At 35.2% G+C, this 26,986-nt stretch overlaps 1 protein-coding gene across 1 annotated transcript in view; it reads right to left on the reverse strand.

The window, feature by feature from the left end:
• The window catches only part of THSD7B (thrombospondin type 1 domain containing 7B), a 901,933-nt gene that overhangs the window by 300,000 nt on the left and 574,947 nt on the right, over nucleotides 1–26,986 (reverse strand). Inside the window, exon 13 of the mRNA XM_027835643.1 lies at nucleotides 24,738–25,001. Coding sequence (XP_027691444.1) covers nucleotides 24,738–25,001 — 264 coding nt within the window. The remainder of the gene's footprint in view (nucleotides 1–24,737; nucleotides 25,002–26,986) is intronic.

Below are 26,986 nucleotides of genomic sequence, written 5' to 3' on the forward strand. Positions count from 1 at the left end.
TTCTTCTTCTTCTTCTTCTTCTTCTTCTTCTTCTTCTTCTTCTTCTTCTCCTCCTCCTCCTCCTCCTTCTCCTTTTCCTCCTCCTCCTCCTCTTTCTCCTTCTCCTCCTCTTCTCCTACTCCTTTTTCTTCTTCTCATTCTCTTACCTCTCTGACTACTCCTTTCAGGTTTCCTCCACAGGATCTTCATTAATGCCATGCACATTAACTGCTGGGGTTCTCCAAGGTTCTAAGCAAGGCCTATTTCTCTCTAAGCTCTGTATTATTTGTTTTTGATTCTTCATTATATCCCCAGAGCTTAGCACTGTGCCATGTATAGTAGATGTTTAATAAATTCTTATTGATTGATTAAATGAAGTAGTTTGACTAATCTTCTAGAAATATAATTGGCCAGTTAATATAGATAAATTCTCCTTACCAGTTTTTAGATACAGAGGTAGTCTCCACTTCTTTGTTTCAGTTTCTTCCAGATTGATACACTATATCATTTTCCTATCTTTGTAACCATGACGTAGTGGAGAAAGATGGAATATTAATCTAAATTTTTTCAACTAACTCCACACATATGCAAGATCACAGGATAATTCATTTAAAAGAGACCATATGACAAAAAAAGAACAAGAAAGAAACAAAGAAACAGAAAGAAAGGAAAGGAAAGGAAAAAATCTTAATTTTGTTGATGAGAAAACTGAAGGCAAGAAAGGCTTAAATAAGTTGACTTAGGTAACTTAGGTAGTAATAGAGATGAAATTTGAACCCATATCCTCTCACTTTAAATTCAGTATGCCTCTAGATGCAGGAAGCAGTGGAATTAATACACTGTTAATGGAGTTGTGAGTCTCCATTAACACCCTCTCTGGAAGGTAGTGTGGAACTATGACTCCAAAGTAACTAAACTAGATATCCTTTGACTGCTATTAGGTCTATATATAAGAGAGATCAAAGAAAGAGGAAAATGATCTCTATGTATTCTCTCATTCTCTTGCCTTCTTTCTCTCTAGCTCTCTCTCTCTCTCTGTATTTATGTATATATGTATATAGTATATGTATATATACAGATATATATCTATATCTGTACCTATATGCTTTTTTATGGTGGTTAAAAAAAAACCCTAGAAACTAAGGGGGTTCCAATTTATTGAGAAATAGCCAAAGTATGGTATAATAAAATATAATATACAGAACAGAATGCTATTGTACTGTAATAAATAAATGTAAAAAAAACTGTAATAAATAAATAAAATAAATAAATAAATGATAAAAAGGACAGTTCCAGAGAAAACTGGGAAAACTTGTCTGAACTGATGCCCAGTAAAAATAAACAGAACCCAGAGAACAATTTATGCAGTAACAATAGCATTGTAAAGCAAAACAACTTTGAATTATTTAAGAACTCTGATCAGTATAGTGACATCTACAATTCCAAAAGACCATTGATAAAGCATGTTTACTCCTTCCTGACTGATATATATTTTGTTTTTATATATATATATATATATATATAACAAAAGCCCACATTGATCATGTCTAGTATACTAGACATGATCAATGTGGGCTTTTGTTTTGCTTAACTTTACATATTTGTTACACTTTTTTTTTCTTTTCAAATTTTACTGAGGGAAATGAGAGGGAGAGAAAAATCAGTATTTCTTCATTGAGCACTAGGTGGCACAGTGGATACAGCATTGGATCTGGAGTCAGGAAGACTCATCTTCCTGAGTTCAAATCCAGCCTCAGACATTTATTAGCTATGAAACCATGGGCAAGTCACTTAACCCTGTTTACTTTACTTTAACCCAAATGGGGTCACAAAGAGTTGGACATGACTGAAAAATGATTCAACAACAAAAAATTAAGTTAAATGTAAAAAAAAAAAACCTCTGTGTTGCCTTCACAAAACTCTGCTGTTTCCGAATAGCAATGCAATTGCAAACAAATGTTATTAAACACAAAGTCTTCTAACATTTTAGTCACTTTCTTGTGCTTTTGAAATGTTAGAAAAAATACTCAATCACTATAAGACTACTTAGTAATTTTTAGAATTATAGCTGAAAGGGACTATAAGACGTCTTCTGGTTATAATCCCCAAACTTTAGACAGCACTGCACTTAAATCACATCAGAAAGATTATCTAGACTTTTCTTTAAAATTTCCAGTGAAGATATTTGAACAGCTTTCTCTGGTAATGTATTTGTCTAACCATCAGAAAATTCATCTTTATATCTGCCAAAGAAAGTAGAAAAAAAAAACACATATCAAACATTTAGCGTATACTTATAGTCCCGAGAAAACAGGATTAAGCTACATCCCAAAAGTATTTAGCAAATGTCTGATGGGCAACTACTACCAACTGAGAAAACTTTTTTTTAAAATATAAGCCAGTAAGCAGCCACTAAAGAAGAAACACTTATCATCAAAGTGTCTAGAGAACTGGGTTTGAGATCCTGTTCTGCAATCACCTAGAATTGCGATCATATATGAAATCACAATCCATTTGGGTTCTTTGTCTATTAAATGGATCTGGCAATATCCATATACTCCTTAGCTTTTGTGGGAATCAAATGAGATAATAACTATAAAACCATTTTGAAAAATCAAGTCATATATAATTACTCCAAAATTCTCCCTCCACCAATTTCTCCCTTCTATGCCTTTGTAGACAGGCTTTATCATTGGCCATGGGTTACAAAATTCTGCTACTACTCAGCTTACTAGTGGCAATCTTCTTCAATCTTGAGGTCACCAGTTTTGGGAATAGGATCTTGCTTGTTTTGATGCTCTCAATGGTGAAAACAAACCAGTACATGCAATGTGTAGCCATAATGTTAACTCCTCAGGAAATCTGCATAGCTATCTTGTAGTTTTGTGGCAATCTTACAGTAATATTAAATCATCAGCTACTTTCAGTCCTTCATTGACATATTCAACAGAGGTTAAATGACAGACATGTACCCCTTGCAAGTAGAATAGTGAATGCTTTTCTAGTTTGGCAAGACCAACCTTTGTGCTTCACTGGCAATTATTTCTACAACCCAAGGTTGTTTCTATGCCAAAAAAAGGAATCAAAGTAGTGGAGGATTATAGATTTCTGAGCCATTATTTAGACAAGGAATTTTTAGTCTGTGCATAGTAGGTTGTCAATAAATGTTTGTTGACTGACTGATACTACCAACAACTGAAGCAAAATTAAAATAATAACTATTGCTATTTAACTAGTGCTACAAGATTTTCAAAGTGCTTTATTTATATTATCTCATTTGAATATCACAACAACACTGTGAGAAAGTACTCCTATTATTATTCCCATTTTACATATGAGTAACCTGAGGCTTTTCTTAGTTAAGTGACTAAACTATAGTCATATAGCTAGAAAGTGTCAGAGACAGGAATAGGGCCCCAGGTCCACTAATCTATCCAGAATGTCATTCTGCCTTTGTGCATTTGCTCGTTCTGTTTTTGATGTTGGTGATTAACAGACAAACTGAGCGCCATGTAGATGTTAAGCAGAAAAGTTGTGGGAAATTATCAAATTCAGATATGATTTCATACCACACATAATTTCTATGTACACTGAAGTCCAGGACTACATGCCAAAGTGAAGGGCTTTGGATGGTGGCAATAAATCAATTGGCCCATTATCCAGCTAGATAATTGTCTTAATTTTCCACTTCACAATCCTAATGTAGGCACAGCTTTTGTGTAAGAATATAACATTATCCATGTGTATAGACTGTTTCCAAACAGCTCTATTTAATATACAGACTCATATAGTCACACATTAAGAACTCTGTAGCTGTAATGAATGCCAAGCCTTTCTGACACGAGAAAATAAGCCAAAAAATGGTTATCCTTACTTTTAAAACTCCTTTCCATTTCTTTTTTATCTCTTTCAAAATCCTGCTTAAAACCCATCTCTTCTAGTGTCTCTTCCCTAATTACTGTGATCCTCCTCTAATTATTTTCTTGATGGTTCCTTATCATTAATGCATCTAATTTTGTCAATCAAATATTTATCAACGACCAATGTTGTTGATGAATTTTAAAGATTATTTTCTTCATTCTAACATCTGTATGTTTCATCTGCACAACTGGCCTCCCAGCTTTTTCAAGGAAGCAAGTATATATTGATTGCCTACTCCATACCCAGCACTATGCACCATAGGGGATACAAATCTAGTAGGAGATGCTGGACTAAAACACATTAAACACTTCCTAAATAATGCAGACATCACATAATTAAGTGTTAATTGTCTCACACAGACCATAAGTGCTATAGGAGTTCAGAGAAAGGGAAATTAGTGACAGCTGGAGGTGAGAATTGAGATAAAACTTGAAGGCTGAATAGGATTTAGATAGGTGGAAGATTAATGGGGGTTCTTTCTGACTCAGATTTTATGAAATGTTTCTATGAACTACTTTAGGTAGAGAATATTTTGAGGAAAAAAACATGATTAATATACAAAAGATGGAAATGAACATGGCATTTTCATTGGACACTGAAAAGAACACTGAAGAGAACTGATCATCATAGAACATCTGTGTTTAACAGTACAGGGAAATAAAGAAGTACGATGAGAGAGATAGGATGGAGATAGTTTCTTAAGAGCCTTAAAAAAATAATAATTCAGAGGATATCATAGCAAATGGGGAACCATTATTTATTTCTGAATAGAGAAGTAAAATAACCAAAGTTGTATACGAGAAAAATTAATCTGTAAAAGATATGCAGGATAGAATAGAAACTGAAGAGTCTAGAACCAAGAAGATCATCTACAAGCTGTTATAGTTTTTTATATATTTATTTATAATTTATTTTAAACATTTTGTTTAAATTTTGATTTCCAAATTCTCTCCCTCCCTTCAGTTCCTCCTCCACCCACTGAAAAGATAAGCAATATGATAACCATTATACATGTGAATTGATATAAAACATATTTCTATATTAGCCATTTCAAAAAAAAGCAAGAAAAATATCTATACTTCAATAGTTTTTTTAATGCATGGGGGGATGTTGAGATAGATTAAATTTGTGACTATGGAAAGGGGGAGAAAGTATAGGCATGAAATGAACTGAATTGAAAGGCATAGGCATAGGAATAAAGGGTTCTTAATTTTACTGTATTCTGACATAATCTGATCTCTTTTTGAGTAGTACATGTAGATCTGATCTAGACAACACAACTTTAAATAGACAGATAGATAGAGAGATAGATATAGATACAGATGTAAACATAAACATATACGTATATTTGTGTGTGTGTGTGTGTGTGTGTGTGTGTGTGTAAATAACCTAGACTGTCCAGAGGAGGGAAATCAGTATAGTAAAGGCCATGATTTCATGTCATATGAGGACTAATTTAAGAAACTGGAGATATTTCATCTGAAGAAGAGATGGGGTTTGGGTGGGGGCACGACTGCGGTCTTTAAATATTTGAAAAACTGTTTCAGGAGGAGGGTTTCAATTTGTTCTGTTTGACCCCAGAGAGCAGAACCAGAAGCAATAAGGAAAATGCATAGAGGCCAATTGAGGCTTGATTTCAGGAAAAATTACCAATTAGAGCTGTCCATAAGTGGAAGGTTTTCCACTCCTTAGGGCATTGAAGGAGCTCAATGACTACTGGAGACTGTATGCTATTGCAAGAAATTGCTGATGATTGCCACAGTGCCTCCTAATTCTCCAATTCTGTGATTCTGTGAAAGATGAAGATATGAAGGAAAAATCTACAGTAATAGCTGATTAATGAGATAAGAGAGAAGGAGTATAATAGTGCAAAAGTTATTTAATTGTCTCCCTTGCGTGTGAGTAGGAACATGGTGACATCATTAAGCATAGAAGGGAGATCTTGTTTATAGTAGAAAAATTTTATTTTGGACAAACCTATCTGTCTAGAATTTCTATTCAATTCCTGGAGTTGGCACTGCAGGGAGCTTGTACTCATAGACAGTTAGTTACCCAATTAAAACTCTCATCATTTCAAGTTCAGTTTTGGAAAAAAATTCACCACAAGGTTATTAAAGTCCAAAGAATAGTTTTCCTCCTGAAAAGCAACTTTCAGCTTAGATATCTTCTTCATCATATCTTTCACTCTGCATTGTTAATCAGTTGCAATGTCTGTTGATTCTACCTCCACAACATCTCTTGCAGAGGTCTACATGGACTGGACTCATCCTACATTCTACACATGACTAATTTCTTACGAAGGTCTCATCTTCTCCACTACCATCCTGAATCAAGCCCTCATCATCTCACACTCTATTACCATAGCTTCCTAATTGATCTCCTTGCCTCCAGTCTTTCTTCTCCTTTTTCAATTCATCCTTCAAATAGTTGGCGAAATTATATTACTAAAGTACAGGTCTGATGTTGCTGATCATTAAGTGTCATGGCTCCTTAGAAGGGGCTTAAACAAACCCTTTTTTATTTAGCATTTAAAGCCCTTCACAACCTGGCACCAACCTACCTATCTGGGCTTCTTATATTTCACTCTCTTTCACACATTTCATAGTTTAGTGGTCAGGGATGGGGAACCTGTAGCCTTGGGGCTACATGTGGCCCTCTATAGGGTGGTCCAAAGCCCTTAGGGATCTCTATAGAGGGCCAGATTTGGCCTCAAGGCTGCAGGTTCCCCATCCCTGGAAACCAATCTAGCTTTCCTATCGTTTCCTCGCATTTGACCTCATCTTCTGTTGCTGTGCTTTTGAACAGGCTATCTCCTAATCCCTGCAATATGCTCTTTATTCCCCTCTTAGAATCCTTGACTCCTTTCAGTGCTTAGTGAAAAATGCTTCCTCCTATATGAGGGCTGCCTTTCCTGAGCTCCCCAGGTGCTTGAGTCTCCTCCCCAAAGTTTGTCTTGTATTTATTTTGTATGTGATGATTTATGCATACATAATCTCCCCTGATAGAATGTAAACTGCTTGAGAAAAGACTTTTTCATTTCTGTCTTTTTTATCCCTTGCCCCAAGACATTACCTGGCATATATTGTTATCAGTGTTTAAACAAATATTTATGGATCAATCAGTTGGGCATGGCAAAATATTCCAAGAAATACTGTGATAAAATGAAATTACACGGTAATTTTTACAAATAAAAAAAAATCCAGGAGTTTAAACAAAAAGAGCTCTCTTAAATGAAAAGACCATTAAATCTAATCAAAATGTTATGCGCATTGCTGGTAAAAAACAAAACAACAACAAAAAAAAAACCTGATGAATATGATAGAATGTTATTTATAATTAGCTTGTAGTAATATTCACAGCAAGGGTTGACTACATGGACTAAATAGAATTGACTATGTTAAAAATGACCAATTAGTCTGCTCTTTAAATAACCATTTGATTTTCTGATGGTTGAGACAGTGATAACAGCTCATTCTAACAACAGGGAAGCCTCTTCAAGCTCTTAGACAGTCCACTTGACCTGCTCTCTCAGTTAAAGATAATGCCTGCTCCCCAAGCAAAGTAGCACAGAAATAAGCCAGCCCTGTCCGTGTTCCCTGCTAGAACTATAATGAGATTTGCTTGAAGAGACAAGATCCTTCCTGCCATCTATGACTTCCATATCCACCTACTCCAGAAGTTTAACATCCTACTTATAAATGATCATGAGAAACATCACCAAATCCCAAAGTACCATTGGGATGTTACAGCAGAACTTTGAAAATCACATCCCAGTCCTGTTTGTTGGGTGGTCAAATAATAGATACAATAATTTGTGCTCATGAATGCCACAAAATATGCTATTAAGAATTTTAAATTATAGATTGTATTGAAGAAAATTTACCTTCAAAAGTTTGCTTTTGCCAAAGTAGTGTATCTTTCACTGAGCTAATGCAGAAATCAATGTACTGGAATGCATTCACAGTACATTAACTTCTTACAAGTTACTGTAAGGCAGCAAGAAACCTTCGAATTATCGCCAAGGTATAAAATTAAATACGATTTCCAGTTCTGATTTATACAGCATGCTGGTAAATGGCTAATCTGTTTCACTTACCAATAAATTTATTTTCTAATGGTGTGAGCACACTCTAATCCAGAGAACTCTGCATAAGCATCTTTTTTCTTTTGCAGATATACGAAAAATTCATATATCGGAGTATCCAAAATGATTTAGTACAGTTTGAAGCTACTCACTTGTACAGTTGTACTTAAAGTTTCAAGGCAAAGTGGTTAAGTGGGAAGAAGTCTGGCTTTAGAAGGCTGGATTCAATTCTTGCCTTCGACATTTTCTAGTTGTCGCTGTGAGCCCTTAGGTCCTTCTCAGAGTCCCAGGTAAGTCTCTAAGACTGTAAGCTGGTTGATAAGTTACCCCATATGCATTGATGGAGGAAATTTTCACACCAGGAATTACTGACATCAAGGAATAATGAACATGCATATACATGCATTACATATATGTATATGTGTGTATACATACACATTGAGATCAATAGCTTACATATTTATGTGGATGTTCAATACATGTACATATATTCACACAAACCTATATCTATATATGACATTCATATTCACACTAATGACACACATAATGTTGGGTGCTGTGTACGTAGGCTCCTTAAGGGCATGGATATATAGATATACATATGTATACACACATATACGTGTAAGTGTTTATACACACATACAAAGCTACATAAAAATACAAGGATAGAGACCAGACTAGACTTTACGAATATAAGGAGCCACTGGATAGATAAGGAAGATCCAGCTCTAATTTATTATACCGAATGCTGCCAAAGTAATTTTTCTTATGAACAGATCTGACTATGTGATTCTCCTATCCAACAATATTTGGCTCCTTGTTGCTTCTAGACTAAAATAAAAACACCTCTGTTCAGCTTTTAAAATCTGATATAACACACCCCCAATGTAGCTTTCTGACTTAATTGGACATTATTCCCCTCTCACACTTTACAATCAAGCCAAATAAGCACACAAAATACTCCATCTCCCTTTTTTGGTACCTCTGCATTGTTGATGCTCTGAGCTTGACATGCATTCTCTTCTCAGCTCTACCTCCAAGATTCCCTTCATTCCTTTAATCCTCAGCACAATCACTATGTCTATGTGTTTCGTTAGGCAGTTGGGGTTAAGTGACTTGCCCAGAGTCACACAGCTAGGAAGTATTATGTGTCTGAGATCGGATTTGAACTCAGGTCCTCCTGACTCCAGGACCAGCGCTCTATCCCCTGTGCCGCCTAGCTGCCCCTGCTCTTACATTTTTTAATGGACTTCACTCACACACAAGCCTGGCATACCTTCAGAGAGTTCTGTACTTTTATCTACATATGGAAAAGATATATGTGTGGATTATATATGTGGATTTTTGTATGGGTATATATGTATATATATATATATTTATGCATGTGTGTATGCATGTATGTATGTATATATTACTACACATATTAAAACGCCTCTGCCTAAGAGACCAAGGCAGGCCTGAATCTGTCTTTTAAGCATATTCCCAAACTCAGGAGTTCGAGGAAATCTGTTTGAGTACTAACATTCAGACTTCTAACCCTCTTGATTTGGGACAAGCTGTTCACAAGTTTTGAAGACCTGAATTGCTGAGAATTAGATTTCTGAGTTATTTTGCTCCCCAACCCCATCTCAAGATACCCCCTTCTTCTCTTCCTTTGACACTAGCCTAAAGTTAGCAAGTGCAATGAGTTAATGCATTCTCTCCCCCTCTATTCCATCAAGTTAGATGAGGAGGCATCTCCTTAAGAGAGGCTTAGGTTTCTCAGTTTTAGAGTGCGTGGGAGGAGAGACATAAACAAGTGTCTGGATACTACTACTCTGTCTCCTCCTCTGTCTCTGTTCTTTTTCAAATTTGTATGATGCTGTCAGCCATCATAAGTGGCACATTTCACATCACTTTGCTCATATTAGGCATGCTTAACTTATACGTTGCCACAGCATCCTCCTCATGTATGTGGCCACATGCTTACATCAAGAAAACCAAAGAAGACAAAGGGTCTGCAAGTGTGTATGTGTGTGTGTGTGTGTGTGTGTGTGTGTATAAGGTTTTACTGACATTTTAAAAAATATTGTCTTATCCAACACTGTTGTTTTGATAGAAATAGCATGCTGCCTTAGGAGGAATGTTTGTACCTTGTTTCCATCTTCTCAACAATGAAACATATTTTCAAATTAGAAAATTAGAATAAACAGTTCAGAGGGATAAAAGTAAAAAAACAGTTAAAGAGGTACTAAGAGATGATCCCCCCATTTTAGGGGGAAGGAGGTCAAGGTTTAGTCTGGATCCAATAATGTACTAGCAAATATCTAACAACTACTTTAAACAAAAAAGTATAAACAACACATTTTTAATTTTAATCTGATTTATTAATATTTTCTTCATTATTTTTTAAGTCTAGACAATTAACAAAATAATACATCAAGCTCTGACTTATAGCAATAAATGACTTCCAATGTGTTAATATTCACACAAAAAAATTTAACAATCATCTCTCAAGAGAGCCAATAAGAGCTGTCTGGACCTATAGGGAATTCCTAGTAAGAAAACTATACCAAAAAAGGAGCGGCAGAATCTCCCTCTCCATCCTCCTCTCTTCACTGTTAACTGTTCTGCATATATGTATATATTAGTAAAGTATCAGAAATATGGGAGGGAATCACTGGTGGATAAAGTGGGCACATAGTTAAGATGGCTTAGAGGCAGTATTTGAAACACATCTTCTGGACTTCAAATCTAGCTCTACCACCCTCTCCTGCCAATTTAGAGCATAGAATGTCTTTAAATTTACACACACACACACACACACACTCACACACACGAGAGAGAAAGAGAGAGAATGCTTTGAGAAATCATGTGCTGTTGGAAAGGTGGTGGAAGATTAGAGATGGATAAATGTGAGAATTCTGAGAAAGATGAAAATTTTATTCAAAATATTGCATCTAAACTTTTTGTTGAGGCAGTAAAGAGGAGTAAGTAGGGTGTCAGACTACCAGTGAGGAAGAACAGCTCCTTCTGTGTCCCTGGCCAAGTCACTTAATACAGACAACTCTCTAAGACGATAAATTACACAACAAGTCTAATCTACATCTTGATAACAAAAATGGCTCACATTTAAATAATTTTCTTTTTTCAACTGAGTTATTTCAATTGATTCTCACAATAATCCTGAAGAGGTCAGAATTATCATTATCCTTAGTTTATAAATTTAAAAAAAAGAGAGTTAGAAAAGTAACTTACTTGAGGCCACAAAGCTGGAATGTATCTCATATTGAATTTGAACCCAGAAATTTCAGTGCTCTAACAGTTACTAGTTTTCTCATTGGGAATCCCAATAGCAATGTAATAATCAATTTGGTGTTTTTTTTTTAAAATACTGATTGAAAGAGAGAAAAAAATAATGTTGAAAACTTTATTGAACAGATGGACTGCACTTAGAAGAGAGAGCTGTGTTTAACAACAATCAGCCAGAGTTCATTAAGAACAACTAATACCAAACCCCATTTCCTTTTTATTGTCAAGGGGTACTAGACAGAAAGGTCACAAAAGGCAGTGTGATACATTAAGAAGGGGGGTTGTTTCTGGGGTCAGAAGATCTGAGTTCAAATCCTATCTCATATTCACAGACTTTGTTGATCCTAAATAAGTCACATTCTCCTTGGTGTTCATTTTCTTCATCTGAAAAAATGAGTAGGTTTCTAAGGTCCTTTCCAGCTCTAATCTTTGATCCTGTTATAACATATCTTATAAGTATCTTGGACTGAATCTAAATTTCAGTGAAGCACCTGACAAAGTCACTTACAATATATTTCTAAGGGAAACAGAAAATTGGATGGATCATAACAAAACTTTGTGGATTTTTTGGAAATGTTTGCTTATCTTCATAAAGAAACTGAAAGTAAAATAGAAGCTGAAGAAACACCACAGAAAATCATAATTAATGGATCAGTGCCAGACTGGAGGGAGGTATCAACAGGTATGTTTTAAGTTTCTATATTTTCCCCTAGTTCTATATATTGTCAACCACTTGGATGAAAATAAAGAAGAAACATTAATCAACTTATGGATAAAATGAAGCTAGGTGGGATAATTAATGTGTTTGATTACAGAATTAAGATTTCTAAAAATCCTGTCAGGCCAGAATGACAGATCAAAACTAACAAGATGAAATTTAAAAGGGTTGAATGTATAAGAATGTTTGCCCCATAGGGATCACATTTAGAAAATAAGAACCAGAGAGAGTAAAGTCATATAGCTAGTTGGTGGCAAAACCTCAAATCAGACCCAAGGTTTCTCAATTTCAAGTTGAGTTCACTTTCAATTATAGGATTAAAAAGATTTGCCTTAACAGAAATTCATGGGAAAATAATTTGAGATTTACAGATGACTCCAGGATAAGTATAAACCAACACTGATGAGAATGAAATCTTCAGTTACAGTAAGAGAAATAAAGCAACTAGAGTGAATCTCACTTTATTTTATACTGTTCAGACTGTATCTAGAATATTGTTGTAGATGTCATGGTATAACTTGAGAAAGACATTGGTGAAAGAAATGCATTCAGAAGAAGGAGGCAGCACAGTACAAAGAATATAACTCTACATTATCCCACTCCCTTGAAATGGTAGGAGTTACTACCAGTATGTAACATTGTACATAGCATCAGATCATTTTTTCAATGTGTTATTGGTTAAGTTGTATTTTTCTCTTCTGTCTTTTCTTTTTTGTTTAAAATATATTTTATTATAATGTTTGGCCTTCTGAGGGGGAGAGGGATATAGGCAAGAGTTCTAAGTGATATAAAATCAAAAGATTTCAATAAAATCTATTTTAAATAAAGACTGGTCTTACTATGCACACAGGAAAAAACTAAACTTATCAAGACTGTTCAGACTGATGGGCAAGTGGATGGTCAATTTCTAGAGCTCTTCCAACAATACATTTATCTGGCACGGCTTCTCCAAAGAGACAATAAACTTGCCCAGAGTGAAGAAGAAAGCCAACTCTCTTGCCTTGGAGAACTGCACAATTCTTTAATTCTATATAATATATGTCCCTAAAAGGAACACTCAATAGAGAACTCATCCATGCCATAGAGACCTTTTTTTTTTTACCGCTTTAGCCTTTCAATGCATTCAAGAGTGCTTCAAGCAATCTACTGAACACCTGGTATGAGACATCAAAGGTTTAAAAATTATGTTAAAACAAAGTTATCTCCACTAACATGTAGCCCTAAGTAGTACTATGGGGAAGGAGGAGAGAGGAGAAAAAGGATTGATCTTAAAACCTGCCTTTCCCCATGAACTTCCCTAAAATAGTTCCACACTATTCTTTTGAAATTCTTATCCAGAAGGTATTTGGCATATAAAAAGGAGAGGCATTGAAGGAATAATACTAAAGAAAGGAAAAAAAAGACAAAGGAAATTCAAACTTATCATGTAAGATTGTACTGCTGCATTTTTAATTTTAACAAAGAAAGTACTCTTATAAGTGTTCTTTAAAAATTTCCAGAGATATGTTTGAGTTAGAAGATGTTAAGTCCTTTACCCATTATAATCTCAATCATTTGAGATCTAATTAAAATAAGTTAATCTAATAAGTATTCAAATCTAATTGAAATTCAGTGGATAAGACATACAGCATAATCTATTAAATTTCAAATTAGTACTAGTTAGATTCAGTTATTGCATGCAACCTTGTGATATATTCATGTATCCATGAGTTCACTCTCATAGCTTACTCTTACACCCTTCTTTGCATTCCAAACCAACTGTACCTTCTCACTCCTAGTGATGTTTATTCATGCCCTGTATATTCGCCATAAAAGTATTGATTCATCAAGCCTAATATTTCCTTCTGGTTATTTTTACTATTGTGGTGATTACAATGTACTTAGCCTAGTTTCAGTCTTACCACCAGCCCCAAATAACTGATGAAGTGGAATCTATGTGGCAAGATAGATACAGAACTGGACTTGGAGTCAGGAAGACCTGAGTTCAAATCCAGTTTCAGACACTTACTATCTGTGTAATCCTGGACAAGTCACTTAACAGTGTCTGCCTCAGTTTCCTCATCTATAAAATGGAGATAATAACTGTACCTCCTAGGGTTGGTGTAAGAGATAAATGAGAATATTTGTAAGGTGCTTTGCAAATCTTAAAGTACTATATAAATGATAGCTACAACAACAATGATGATGATGATAAAATATTATTATTATTGGTGGTGGTGGTAGTGGTAGTAGTAGATTTGAAGTCAGAGGACCCAGGTTCAAACCCTAGCTCTTATTACTTACTAACTGTGCAATCTTGGGCAAGTCATTTTACTTCTCTAGGTTTGTTTCTTCATCTCTAAAATGAAAATGTTGAACTAGATGCCCTCTAAAGTATCTCCCAGCATCAAATCTATGATCACGAAAGTCATTTTATGCTACTTCATGATAAAGCTTCACACTGGTTATTTGCAGAAGCCAGCTTATACCCACTGCCCATCTTTCCATTGCTTTCTGGTTCACCTGAAATTTTGGCCCCTCTGAGATTGTGGTTCTCCAAGACTTTAATCCAGTAGAACTCCAAGGAGGACTTCGAACATTATGTAGAAAAATAAAGATGCTTTACTCCTCCCCTTCATATTTTATTCTTTTACTGCTTTGAGACAGACCTCTTTATTAACTTCTAAATTTACAATTTCTAATTTGTTTCTCTCTCATGTGTGCATTATGCTAAAATCCATTTGTATGATTCACTTGGAAAAAGTAATATTAAAAATGGAATTTTACAGCAATAAATTACTGGCGATCATGCTACTCACTGAAAGCACAATCTCTTCCTCCTATCAAATTTTGAGCCCATCTAATGGTTGTTATAATTCCTTGTCTATAATATATCAATTAAGAGATAGATAGCTTAATTCAATGGCTTTTGCACGTAACTACATCTCATAATATAGTCTATGTGAAATTTCCATCTACTGTATTTTGTTTGACGAGTGTGGTTGGCAAAACCAATCCATTTTGAGTGAGCATGGACCATAGTTTGAGAAGTACTTATGGTATTCCAAGGCTTGAAGCAATCAGAAAAATGTTAGATTAAAGCAAAAACATTTGGAGGACCTCACCAGAAATAGAAAATTTCTCTTCTCTTTGGACATTGTACTGGACCATCCGCCATGATACTGATAAGGAACTTTGCTGAGTATACATGTATAGTTTTTTTTTTTTCTCCTCCTTTGATGTCAATACTCAGGAGATTATTGAACAAAGTGATTATTTGTAGTTGCATTCGTCCTGGCATATTTTATCATTTTTACATATGCTTGGGAGGCATTTGTATGAGAACATTATTTTGTTCTATAAAGACAAGTAACTTTTTTGCCATCTATAAGCAATGGATCTAGTGTTGTCATCTTCCTTCAGCTTCTTAGTATTGTAATTGTCAAGATGTGATCTGCTGTATAAACTCATCTACATATTCTCTTACCATTTTTTTTTTATTAATATGATCTTGATATATGTCTGCACAGACCATTCTCATTAAAACTTTATAGAGACAAGATAACATAGTGTAGTGAAAGAAACTGGGATTTGCAATCAGTGGCACTCATGGATTTATTTTTAAGTTAGCCAAAAAAAGATAATACTCCAAGAGAATGGAGATAATTATGGAAAGCACCATTACCATTTGATCTTAGGGATTCCAGGGAGTCACTGAATTTTATTGAGAGGAGGAGTGACATGGTCAAACCTACACTTTAGGAATATCATTCCAGAAGCAGGAGTGTGGATTAGAATGGAAAGAGGCTTGATGCCTGAAGATGAATTAAGATTATAGGCTAGGCTATTGTACTAGGTTCTAATGGTACAAAGACAAAAAAATAAATAACACATGTCTTCAGAGAATTAATATTTTTATAAGACTTTAGGCAAGTCACTGAACTTTTCTGACCTTGAATTTCCCTATCTGTAAATTAAGAGGTTTAGAGTAGGTGACCTCTAAACTCCTTTCCAACTCTTAAATCCACTATCCCCAGGACATAGCACAGTACCTAGAAAATGTTTTGTTGTTGTTGTTCATTCATTTCAGTTGCATTCAACTTTTCATTACCCCATTTGGGGTTTTCTTGGCAAAGATCCTAGAGGGGTTTGCAATTTCCTTCACCATTTCATTTTACAAATGAAGAACCTGAGGCAACCAGTGTTAAGTGACTTGCCCTGTCTGATAAGTATCTGAGGCTGGATTTGAACTCAATTCTTCCTGACTCCAGAATCAGCACTCTATCTAATGAGGCACCTATGTGTCTCAGTTTGCACAAATACCAAGATGGATAATAATAGCACCTACTTCACATTGTTGTGAGGATCAAATAAGATAATATTGGTAAATTATTTAGCACAGTGCCTGGAACGTAGTAGGTACTTAATTGTTTGTTTCCTCCTCCCTTACTAAGGCCCAGCCAAACTGGCTTTAATTTTCTACTTATCCAACACTCCATCTCCCAACTCCAAGGTTTCAAATAAGCTATTCCCCCCAGCTTAAAATAGATGTGCTTTTAACATCTGCCTTGTTTCTCACAAAATTCACCTATACCTTCTTAAAATCGTTCATGACTTCTCCAGATAATTATACCCTTCCCTCCATCACCTGTATAAATTTTGCATGTATTTTTGTATGTGTATATATTTACGTATGTATATTGAATATGTCAAATTCCATGTAGGCAGAGACAGTCTATTTTTGTCTTTATAACCCCAATGCCTGGAAAATAGTAGGTACTTAATATTTGTTGATTGATACATAGTAGCTATTTTCATAAAGTCTTATTGAGTTGAATTATTGAAGTTCAACTACAGGGGCCCTAGGAGGATAGACTATATAACTGCAATAATTTTTTGTATCTTTGATATTTATGATTAGAAATAGTGTCAAATGCTCTTAGCCACCCAGTTAAACACACACACACACACATACACACACATGTGTGCATATATGTATAGATAGTAACTCAGTAAGTTACTTCAAAATGAGCTTATCTTTATATATTTTTATACTTGAAAATTGTCCTAAGAAATGCACAAAATAGTAAAGTAAAATTTCTCAATGTCACAATAAATGCAATATTTTCCAGGTATGATTATGTATGAAATGATCATTTTTTTCTTCACATCTAAGAAATGTTGCATAAATTGTTTTTTTTACTAATATTACACTTGCTTTTATACATGTTATTAAATATATTCAATGTCATTAAGCTCCTAATCTCATGACAGTTCTTGTCCTGATAACATTAAAGAAAGCAATTCATCATTTATCAAAGTTTGATTATAATTTATCTGGAACTAGGCAGATGTCAGATATGTTTTTTCTTTATGGCAATGAATTAGGGCTTATTTGCATGAAAAAATTTTGATCACACAGAAAGCTCCTTCTCTGCCCTCTTCCATTCTTCCATAAGCAATGTCTGACCTCTTCTAAAAGTCTAATTTCATTTCCTACTTTTTATCACAAATTGGATACGCAAGAGTAGTATATAGTACAAGGCAGAGTATAATGGTACTCATCAGAATTTGCATTTTTTATTTTCTCTCTGATCTCAGACTTGTCCTTTGTCTTTTCTAGGACTATGGTAAATCCGCAACCAGGTTTCTAAACAATCATGAGGGTAAACAATTTGACTGTAAGAAAATTCCATAGGCACACATATTTTGACAAGATTTTTTAACCCAGGGTCCATGAAATTAAAAAAAAAAACTATATTTCAATATAATGATTTCCTTTGTAGTCCTGCATATTTTATTCTCTGCATTTAAAACATTTTGCTGAGAAAGAATCCATGAGCTTTACCAAATTGTCTTAGGACACCTAAAAGGTTAAGAGACCCTAATGTACAAGAATATGTAGACATAGTCTCCATGAAAAAAAAATTAAACAAAAAAAAAACTAAACTTTTTCAGAAAGAGTTGATATTCCAAATGGTGAAAATTTCTGTGTGAGAAGAACAGACTATTTTTGTATGTATCAATCTTTAGCCTACAGATAGTAAAGTTATTTATCTATTCTGTTTTTGGACTATCATTTTTAATACAAGCTGGATTTCCTTTACTTAAAACACTTTTGTTTTTTAATAAAACATTGTTTCTATGAGTTGAATTCAGAGATTGAAGAATAACTATAATATTAATGTAAGATATAATTAATATTTCTAAATGGGCAGCTGAGGGCAGCTAGGTGGCACAGTGGATAGAGTGTCAGGCCTGGAGTAGGAAGATTCCTCTTTCTGAGTTAAAATCTGACCTTAGTCACTTACTAGCTGTGTGACCCTGAGCAAGTCACTTAATCCTGTTTGTCTCAGTTTCCTCATCTGTAAGATGAGATAGAGAAGGAAATGGCAAACCACTGCAGTATCTTTGCTAAGAGAACCGCAAATAGGAGTCATGAAGAGCCAAGTGGGACTTAAAAATGATTATATCACAACAACAAAATGGGAAATTATTTCTATCCTTCTTTTTATTCAACCTTACTACTATATTTATAATATTAATATTTTTATACAAATCTGCCTTGCTCTTAATTGTATATTGAAGTGTTTATGTTTAGCAATGATTACTATGTTCAAAATAAAATTTAATTTAAAAATATATCCTAGATCCAAATTGGAATTAGTAGTGAATCATATTTTCTTATCAATTAGCATCGCTCCTTGACAACTGATTGCATTACTGTTTCAGATGCTGTTGGGGCCACTGGAGAGTATAGCAGCCCACATCAACTAAGCAATATTTCTAAAGAATGAGGCAGAAGGAAAATTACCTGTCTTTTATTCTTGGGGGATTATTTTCTATTGGTTTTTATCTAAAATTGAAATTTTGTGTTTGAAAATTGAAGAATTGATTGAATTGAATGACCATTCTCCACCTCTGATCTCCACATAGGAGTCTTATCCACCTTGACTTGCTGTATCTTGGGAAGCCCTAGCCATGCTACCTACCTTCACTCCCAGTTCAACCCGTTACCCAGAGTGCTCTACCTCCTCACCAGGCTTACATCCTGGGAACCCATCCCTTCCACCCATCCACTCCATCTTCTGTTCCCATATCAGAATGTTAGCATCTTGAAAATGTCAGCATCTTATTTTCTCGTGTTTATATCTCCAGTGCTTAGACAGTAGTAGGTAAATAGTTAAGTGCTTAATAAACACTCATTCTATCCATTTCTTTCTCTTACCCCCCTTCTTATTTCCTTCCTTCCTTGCTTTCTTTCTCCCTTTTCTCTTCTTTCTTTTTTTCTTTCTTTCTTTCTTTTCCTTTCCTTCATTTCTTCCTTTATTTTTCTTCTATATACCTACTATCTCTCTGTCTCCTAGCTTTATCTGTTGCATGTTTCAGTTCTTTAAAAAATCAAACATATAACATATTGATATTGAGATTATAGAATGAGTCTATAGTTAGAAAACAAGTCCCTAATCGGAATTTAGTGATAATAACATTAGTTAGCATAATATTTGATAAACTCACTAATACCTAAGGTTGTAATAACCAAGTAATGCCCCACCACCACTGCACACACATACCACTCCCCCCCAAAAAAAAATGAATTCTTCTTTCCTCAATTCATTAGTCAAAGGTATATTGACTTCTCTCCCTCTTGTGAAGTCCAATCATGTTAATATTTTCAAAGAACGAAAAGCGAAGCAAAGGCACATCTTTTTAACATCAACATTCTATTATGACAGCAAGATATGAAATACAAAAGTCTGCCAAGATTTATTTATTTTTTAAATTTTTCTTAAGTATCACAGAGAGAAGCATGGAGACACAATGGTGGATGTGAGCAGGCTTCAACATATAAGCAATGAAAAACTCTAGAGAAGATGAGGAGTAAAATATATCAAAAAGGACTTGTATTATTGGAAGAGAAAATGGGATGATTACATAGAGGACAAAGATAACAAGTGAACAACCAGAGTGCTCAATTGGTATCCTACTTATGACAGGAGACAGTAAAGAAGACCTCCAACATTTTGGAAGGATCCACTGTTATGAATTTATATGGAAAGAAGGATAAGAGTTAGACAGGATGGGCAGACAAAGAAAAGTTACCATCTGAGTCCTTGGAATAAACTTCAGTACTAATGAGATCTTAAATTCATTGAGTATTTGTGGCAAAAGAAATCATAGGTAGGGAGGATAAAAGTAATCTACAGATAAACATAAAATTTCATTTTATCTGCTTAACCTAACACACATACACACTCATCACACACACCTGCGCACACACACACACACAATACCACAATGCCTACCTTTATGATGTTTCCACTTCCTCAGCCTCACAGCCTGTCAGTGATTGTTCTAATCAATTCCTTTATTTTCATTTAAAAAATACACTAAAATAAATATTTAAGGAACATATATTCTCTAAGAAGTCATCTAAATCAAACACCTCAAATGCTCTTCCTAAGTCATTGTCTACTGAACACTTCAGATGTTCAATGCCCTACATTATTTTGCATTGACTTACATATTGATATATAATGCTTAGAAAAACTTTAAAACTGTATTTTTGGAAGTTGCTCAAGGACAGAGACAGTAGCTTTTTTAAAATAAACTTTCTGTACAGCATATATACTTTTTTTTTTTGCTTTTTTTATGTATCTGTGATCTTATTGGTACAACTACTTTCCTTTATTGGTGTGGGCAAGAATTCTTCCAATGCTTTCTCATTTTATGTTTCGTATCCATTTATTTTCATAACATCTCCATGTAAGACCAGCAGGAGGAATAGCAGATTTGACAAGACTCTCTCTGGAATCTTATGTGTGTTCCATGCACCTCTGCCCCTCCGTACTTCAACACCACTGCATTTCCATTTTCCATTTTATGAGTTGTTTCCTTCTCTTATCATTATTATTAAACTACATAAAGGTAGAAACAGTTTTGCTTCCTTCTGTATTTATCACCAGCATTTAGCTCAGTGCCAGGACAGAGTAAGAGTTTAATAAATGTTTTATCTACTTGTCTGTTTATATATGTATTCATATATGTGTATTTATGTATGTGTGTATTTATGTATGTGTGTATCTATTTATCATCTATCTATCTATCTATCTTTCACTACAATATTAACAAAAATAGATTAAAAAATAGGGACTAGGCATGATAAAATTATGACCTTTCTGATCCCAGGATATTAGCTCCAAGCTCTCTTTTTTTTTAAACTTTTTTGGTGAGGCAATCAGAGTTAAGTGACTTGCCCAGGGTCACACAGTTTGTGAGTATTATGTGTCTGAGTCCAGATTTGAACTGAGGTCCTCCTGACTCCAAGGCCAGTGCTCTATCCACTACACCACCTAACTGCCCTCTCTTCCTTTTTTTTTTTCTTTTTCCTTCAAAACTCTCAATACAGAACCATTTGCTGAATCCCATCATCAACGGTGACTCTTTTTTTTTTTCCTTCTGGTACTCCATGGCCCCGGGGCAATACTTTAGCAAACCATCTCTCTCTTTACTATTCTTTGCTTGATATTAATAATGAGTGAATCACTGAGTTATCTATATGGTGGTATTTCTCAAAGAAACTTTTTAATACATGTATGGGAAACTTTTGTCTTGAGAAGACTTCCAAATAGCACACTGTTCTACTGAGTCATAGGCTAAAAAAACTAAACAAAATAAAACAAAATAAACGAACAAACAAAAAAACCAGTGAGCACCAGACATAGGAAATCTTAAATTCTTTATACTTTTCTCAGTTCTTTAATTGTGAATATGTGATCTATTATAGAAAATTGGTTGTGGGAATCAGTCTGTCTCATATTTTCATCAAAGACATCCTCAATACATATGTGTGTCATAATCATAAATATTTTATAGAGATGAGAAAGTAGTTATTTGGGGGTTGTATTTTATAATGTCTTTACAATTACTCTTTGAAAGTAAAAACACTACCCTTGACCTTTCCATTCTTTTGGAATCTTAACTTCTGAGATACACCAAAAAAAAGCTCTCTAAATGCCTTTAAAATTATATTACCTCTAGCACAGATTTGTTCTATATATATTTGTGCAGCATTCCCTCTGTGTCTTCTCCAACTCCCACTCACATTGCCTGGGTTTCATAGAAGGTGGCTTCAACCTTTCAAGCTCTCTCTCTCCCTCCCTCCCTTCCTTTTTCCCTCTCTCTATCCTTCCCCTCTCCCTCTCCCAGAAATAATCTGGAAGGTTTGGGTTTGTAGTACTGTTAACTCATAAACATTCAACAGTGTGCTTCTTATTAACAATCATCCCATATACATCAATTAGAACATTAGATATAAAACCTTTCCCCTAGAAGTCTAGGGAAAACTCTCCTCAAAAACACAGAATATGAGGGGAGAGTTGGCATGAACTTAAAGGATAAGAATAATGAGGGAAATGCGTAGGGAAACAGAGAAAGGGGGGGGACAAAGAGAGAAAAGAAAAAAAATACCATCTCTCCCCTGCCCCCGAGTAATTTTCTCCCAGGGGATTGACTACAGATCTGGAAATGAATTCCTCCAAGCTGGAAGTCTTCCACCACTAGACTAACAGATTCCAAAATGACTTACTAATTAGGGTAGGAAAATAACCCCACCTTTACATTTGGGTTAGGTCCAGAGGGTTTTTTTTTTCTGACTTGTTATATCCCTTTGCCAGAGAATTTTAGTAATGATGTGGTAGACAAAACAGATAGAACCACAGTTGTGATTCTACTATCCCCACCACTGACAATCAAACAATAGAGCATCTATTTCATTTTGCATCGGCTTGTTCTTTTACTTCCAGCTTAATTTACAAATAAGGGTCATCTCTAGTCATCCTGATTTATATCTTACCACTGGACTGATATGGCTCTGGAGGAGAAAGAGAGTCTGGTGACTTTGCACATCCCTCCCTCACTTAAATCCAATTCACCTGCAAATGATAGCACCACCTTACAGATGCCATGGTCCTCTTCCGGAATGAAGGACAAACAACAATGTGTGAGTAGTCTGAGCTGCCCTGCTGGGGACTCCACTAGGCAGTTCCAGTTGGGCTATGTAACTCCTTCCTTCCTTCTTTCCTTCCTTCTTCCTTCCCATTTCCTTTCTTCCCTTTTTCCCTTGCTCTTTCCTTCCTTCCTTCTTTCTTTCCCTTCCCTTTTTTTTTTCCTTTCCCTTCCTTCCTACCTCTCTGTATGCCCACAGAGGATATCATACCCTTACCTGCAGGTGCCTCTGCCCAAAGAAATGTACATTTTGATTGCTGAAACCTTGCAAGGTATCTTGGGGTTTACTGGCTAGATTTCTTTATCAAGAACCATGCCTTAAACCCAATTCACTCTGGCTGTCTTTGATTGGCCAACAAAAGGTCCCAGCCCAAGCCTCACTTGGTCATTGTTTGGGTTCTGGTGGCTCAGAGTGAGTGTAAATAGCAATTATTTCTGTTTTGTCCAGAAACCTGGAGGGTCTTCCCCTCCCAGATTGATTTTTTTTTAAAATTAGGTAAAAGACTCATTTCTTACCTAGCCTTAATTACTCAGTGGGCATTGCCTCAGTCAAAGTGAAAAGTTGGAAAGACTCCAGCTTAAAAAGGCCAAGGTCTCCCACTGCATCTCCAATCATCCTGATTTATATCTTGCCACTGGATTCAGATGGCTCCAGAGGAGAAAGTGAGGCTTGTGACTTTTCACAGCTCTCCCTCACTTAAATCCTACTCACTTGCAAGTCATGGCATCACCTTCCTGATGCCATAGTCCCTCTTTGAGAATGAGGGACAAATGACAACAACAATTTACAAATAATCTCAGGATGAAATTAGTCCCACCCCTGTTGTGTTTTTTTCTCCTCTCAAACATTTTTCATTGTTTTGTCAAACAGTACCTCTGATAATCTTATATTTTGTTTTTCAATAATTTTTGCAAATAACCTTATAAGCTAAATTTGAATTTCCTTTGCCTGTCATATATCTACATTTGGCGAGAAGATCATGACCCCTGGCCTGGGTTCTTTTAGAGTCCTCATTATTGGTTAAACTTTCCTAAAAACAAATGGATATGTGGTCTGTGTCCTTATTCTTGTCAATTTCTTTTTGTTCTGAGCTATTCATTTAGATAAGTCATATTGACTTCATCTTATCTTTGCGCTTTCTTCTAATTTGATATTTTCTTAGCATATAACTAACTCTAATCAAAGTTTTTTTTAATAATTTAATTGAATAATTGCAAATAACACATAAACACACAATCACTTGCTGTCTAAGCCTTGTTTGGCAAATGTATTGCAAAATTTTTTATCAGCTGATCGGAGTTTTATCTCCTCTCTACACTCCTCATACCTCTACAATAATCAGCATGCAGCAAAATGAACAAAGGGTAAACATAATAATGAGGAGAATCACAGGAAGGATCAGAACAATCTGCAAATGAAACAACCAGTGGAAGCCAGAAGCTAGTATGCTGCTTACATTTATCTTATGAAAGACACAATAGTACAATACAAAAAATGAGACTAGCCATTAGTACATGAGGACACTAACCCTAGTTTTGTTGCTGACTATCTGATTGAATTTCAACAAGTCACAGAAGTTTTCTGTCTCCATTTTCTCATGTGGATAATGGGGATACCTACCCTTACTTTTTTTTATTTTTCCCTTGTAATGGTCTAGAGGACCAAGTCAACTGTCTATGATAGTAACAGGCAATAGCATTGTGTGCTGTATAGACCAAAACCTCAAAACCATTAGTTCCATTCATTCATCCCCTTACCAGAGCTGCTGCAATATGATGGCTCAACAAGCCGTCCATTTTTATCAGAGCAAACTATGGCTCGTAGGCGCACCCCTTTTCCACAGGCTTTAGTGTCTCCACGCAACCTCATGCCTCGCTCAGGCTCCTTTTTGGCCTCTGGAAGAATGCACTCAGACCAGTTTCCATGGGGTTGGGATGTGAATACTTCACAGGGGCAGGCTTCGGTTTCAACAAGGGGATAAACTTCAGCATTCTGGCATTTTTCCTTCTTTCTGCTCTTCCCTGTTCCAATAAGAGACATTGTGTTAATTGTTAACAGCACATCTGTTGTTGGTTGTTTTTTGTGGTTTTTTTTTTTGCTTGTTTTTTGTTTTTTTTTGTTTTTTGGTTTGTTTTTAATAAAGGTTGGTCACATTATTTATTATTAAGGATATTTAGTGCATTAAACCTTAAATAATCTGAAGCGTGAATATAAATGATTTTTATTTTCCTTCAAAAACCTGCCCACCATCCACCCCCACCCTACTTTCTCCACATTTCTAAAGTCTATGACAATGGAAGCATCTCCCAGGGCAACTAAAGTACTTAAGGGAATTAAAAAATTGTTTTATGTTGGAGAAAGGCACTAACCCCTTTAAACAAGCCTCAATTAAACAGTAATTGTACCGCTAAGAAATTCTTGGTAATATCATTTTCCCCCTAATTAGCTGATGAAAACAAATTGATTACATTGTCTCTATTCCTCTTGCAATCAATGGTTGCCAGGGAGACCCACTGAATGGTCGAATAAGCAGTAACCCTTTTTTTAAATGACTTTGCGAAGCAGAGTTAAACAGGTATACTCCACATATGAAACAAATATTAAAATAATCATACTTAACTTTGTAGAGCCTATTATGATTAAAAGCAATACTGAGCAGTTTGCGGGATTTTGCTAACCAAATTAAAAAGATTTTTTTTTCTCCTACTGTCATGTTCTTCTCTCACCCTCAACACTGGTGAAACTCCTTTAAAGCTGGAATCCATTATAGTGGCAGATTCAATCATCTTGGCTGTAAAGTGTGGCAAACATGGATGTTGTTTAGTAAACTCGAGGTTGGAATAGATATTGATGACATTTTGATGTCAACAGGCTGTTACCAGAGCTGGAAATAAATCTTAGTTTTCTTGATTCAGTGTTCTCTTTATCATTGGGTATATTAATAGAATTTGAGGGATGTTTTCACTTGCATATGGCAAAAGAAAGTTTTTGGATTGTTTTCAAGGTTTTCTTTGGGTGAGGTTGATAAATGAGTTCACCATTTTTATGTCAATTGATAGCATCATATCTGCTTGTCTGTGATATGGTGGAGGGAGCAAAGTGCTGAGGACAAAGTATAGAGTGACAGTCACTAATTAAGCTATGTAAGTGGATTCACAACTCTAAGCCTCAGTTAGCTTATCTGTTAAGTGGTGGCAGAGATTAAGAAGGTGTGGAGGGCATGATATTCTAAATAATTTTTGTTTTTCAGTCATTTCAGTCATGTCTGACTCTTCATGCTCCCAGTTGGGGTTTTCATTTTTTAAACTGTTTTTAATATTTTATTTCTCCCCAATTACATGTAAAAACAATTTTCAACATTCATTTTTTAAATTGAGTTCCAAATTCTCTCCCTCCCTCCTCACCTCCCTCACCGAGAAAGCAAGCAATTTTACGTAGGTTGTACATGTGCAATCACACAACACATATTTCCATATTAGTCATGTAATAAAAGAAAACATAGACCAAAATAAAAACCCAAGAAAAATAAAGAAAGCAAAAAAAAGTTTGCTTGATCTGTATTTAGACTCTATCAGTTCTTTCTCTGGGAATGGATTACATTTTTTATAATAAGTCCTTCAGAGTTTTCCTGGATCATTGTATTGCTGAGAACAGCTAAGTCATTCATAGCTGATTATCTTACCATCTCACTGTTATTGTGTACAATGTTCTCCTGGTTCTATTCATTTCACTTTAGATCAGTCCATATAAGTCTCTCCAGATTTTTCTGAGAGCATCTAGTTCATCAATTTTTATATCAGAATAGTATTCCAGCAGAATCATATACCACAAATTGTTCAGCCATTTCCCAATTGATGGGCATCCCCTCAATTTACAATTCTTTGCCACCAGAAAAGAGCTGTTATAAATATGTGGGCATAGTTCCAAATTGTTCTACATAATGGTTGAATCAGTTCACAACTCCACCAAAAGTGCATTAGCATCTCAATTTTCCCACAACTCCTCC

Source organism: Vombatus ursinus, unplaced genomic scaffold (assembly GCF_900497805.2).
Source record: "Vombatus ursinus unplaced genomic scaffold, bare-nosed wombat genome assembly UNPS02014816.1, whole genome shotgun sequence".
NCBI lineage: Eukaryota > Metazoa > Chordata > Mammalia > Diprotodontia > Vombatidae > Vombatus > Vombatus ursinus.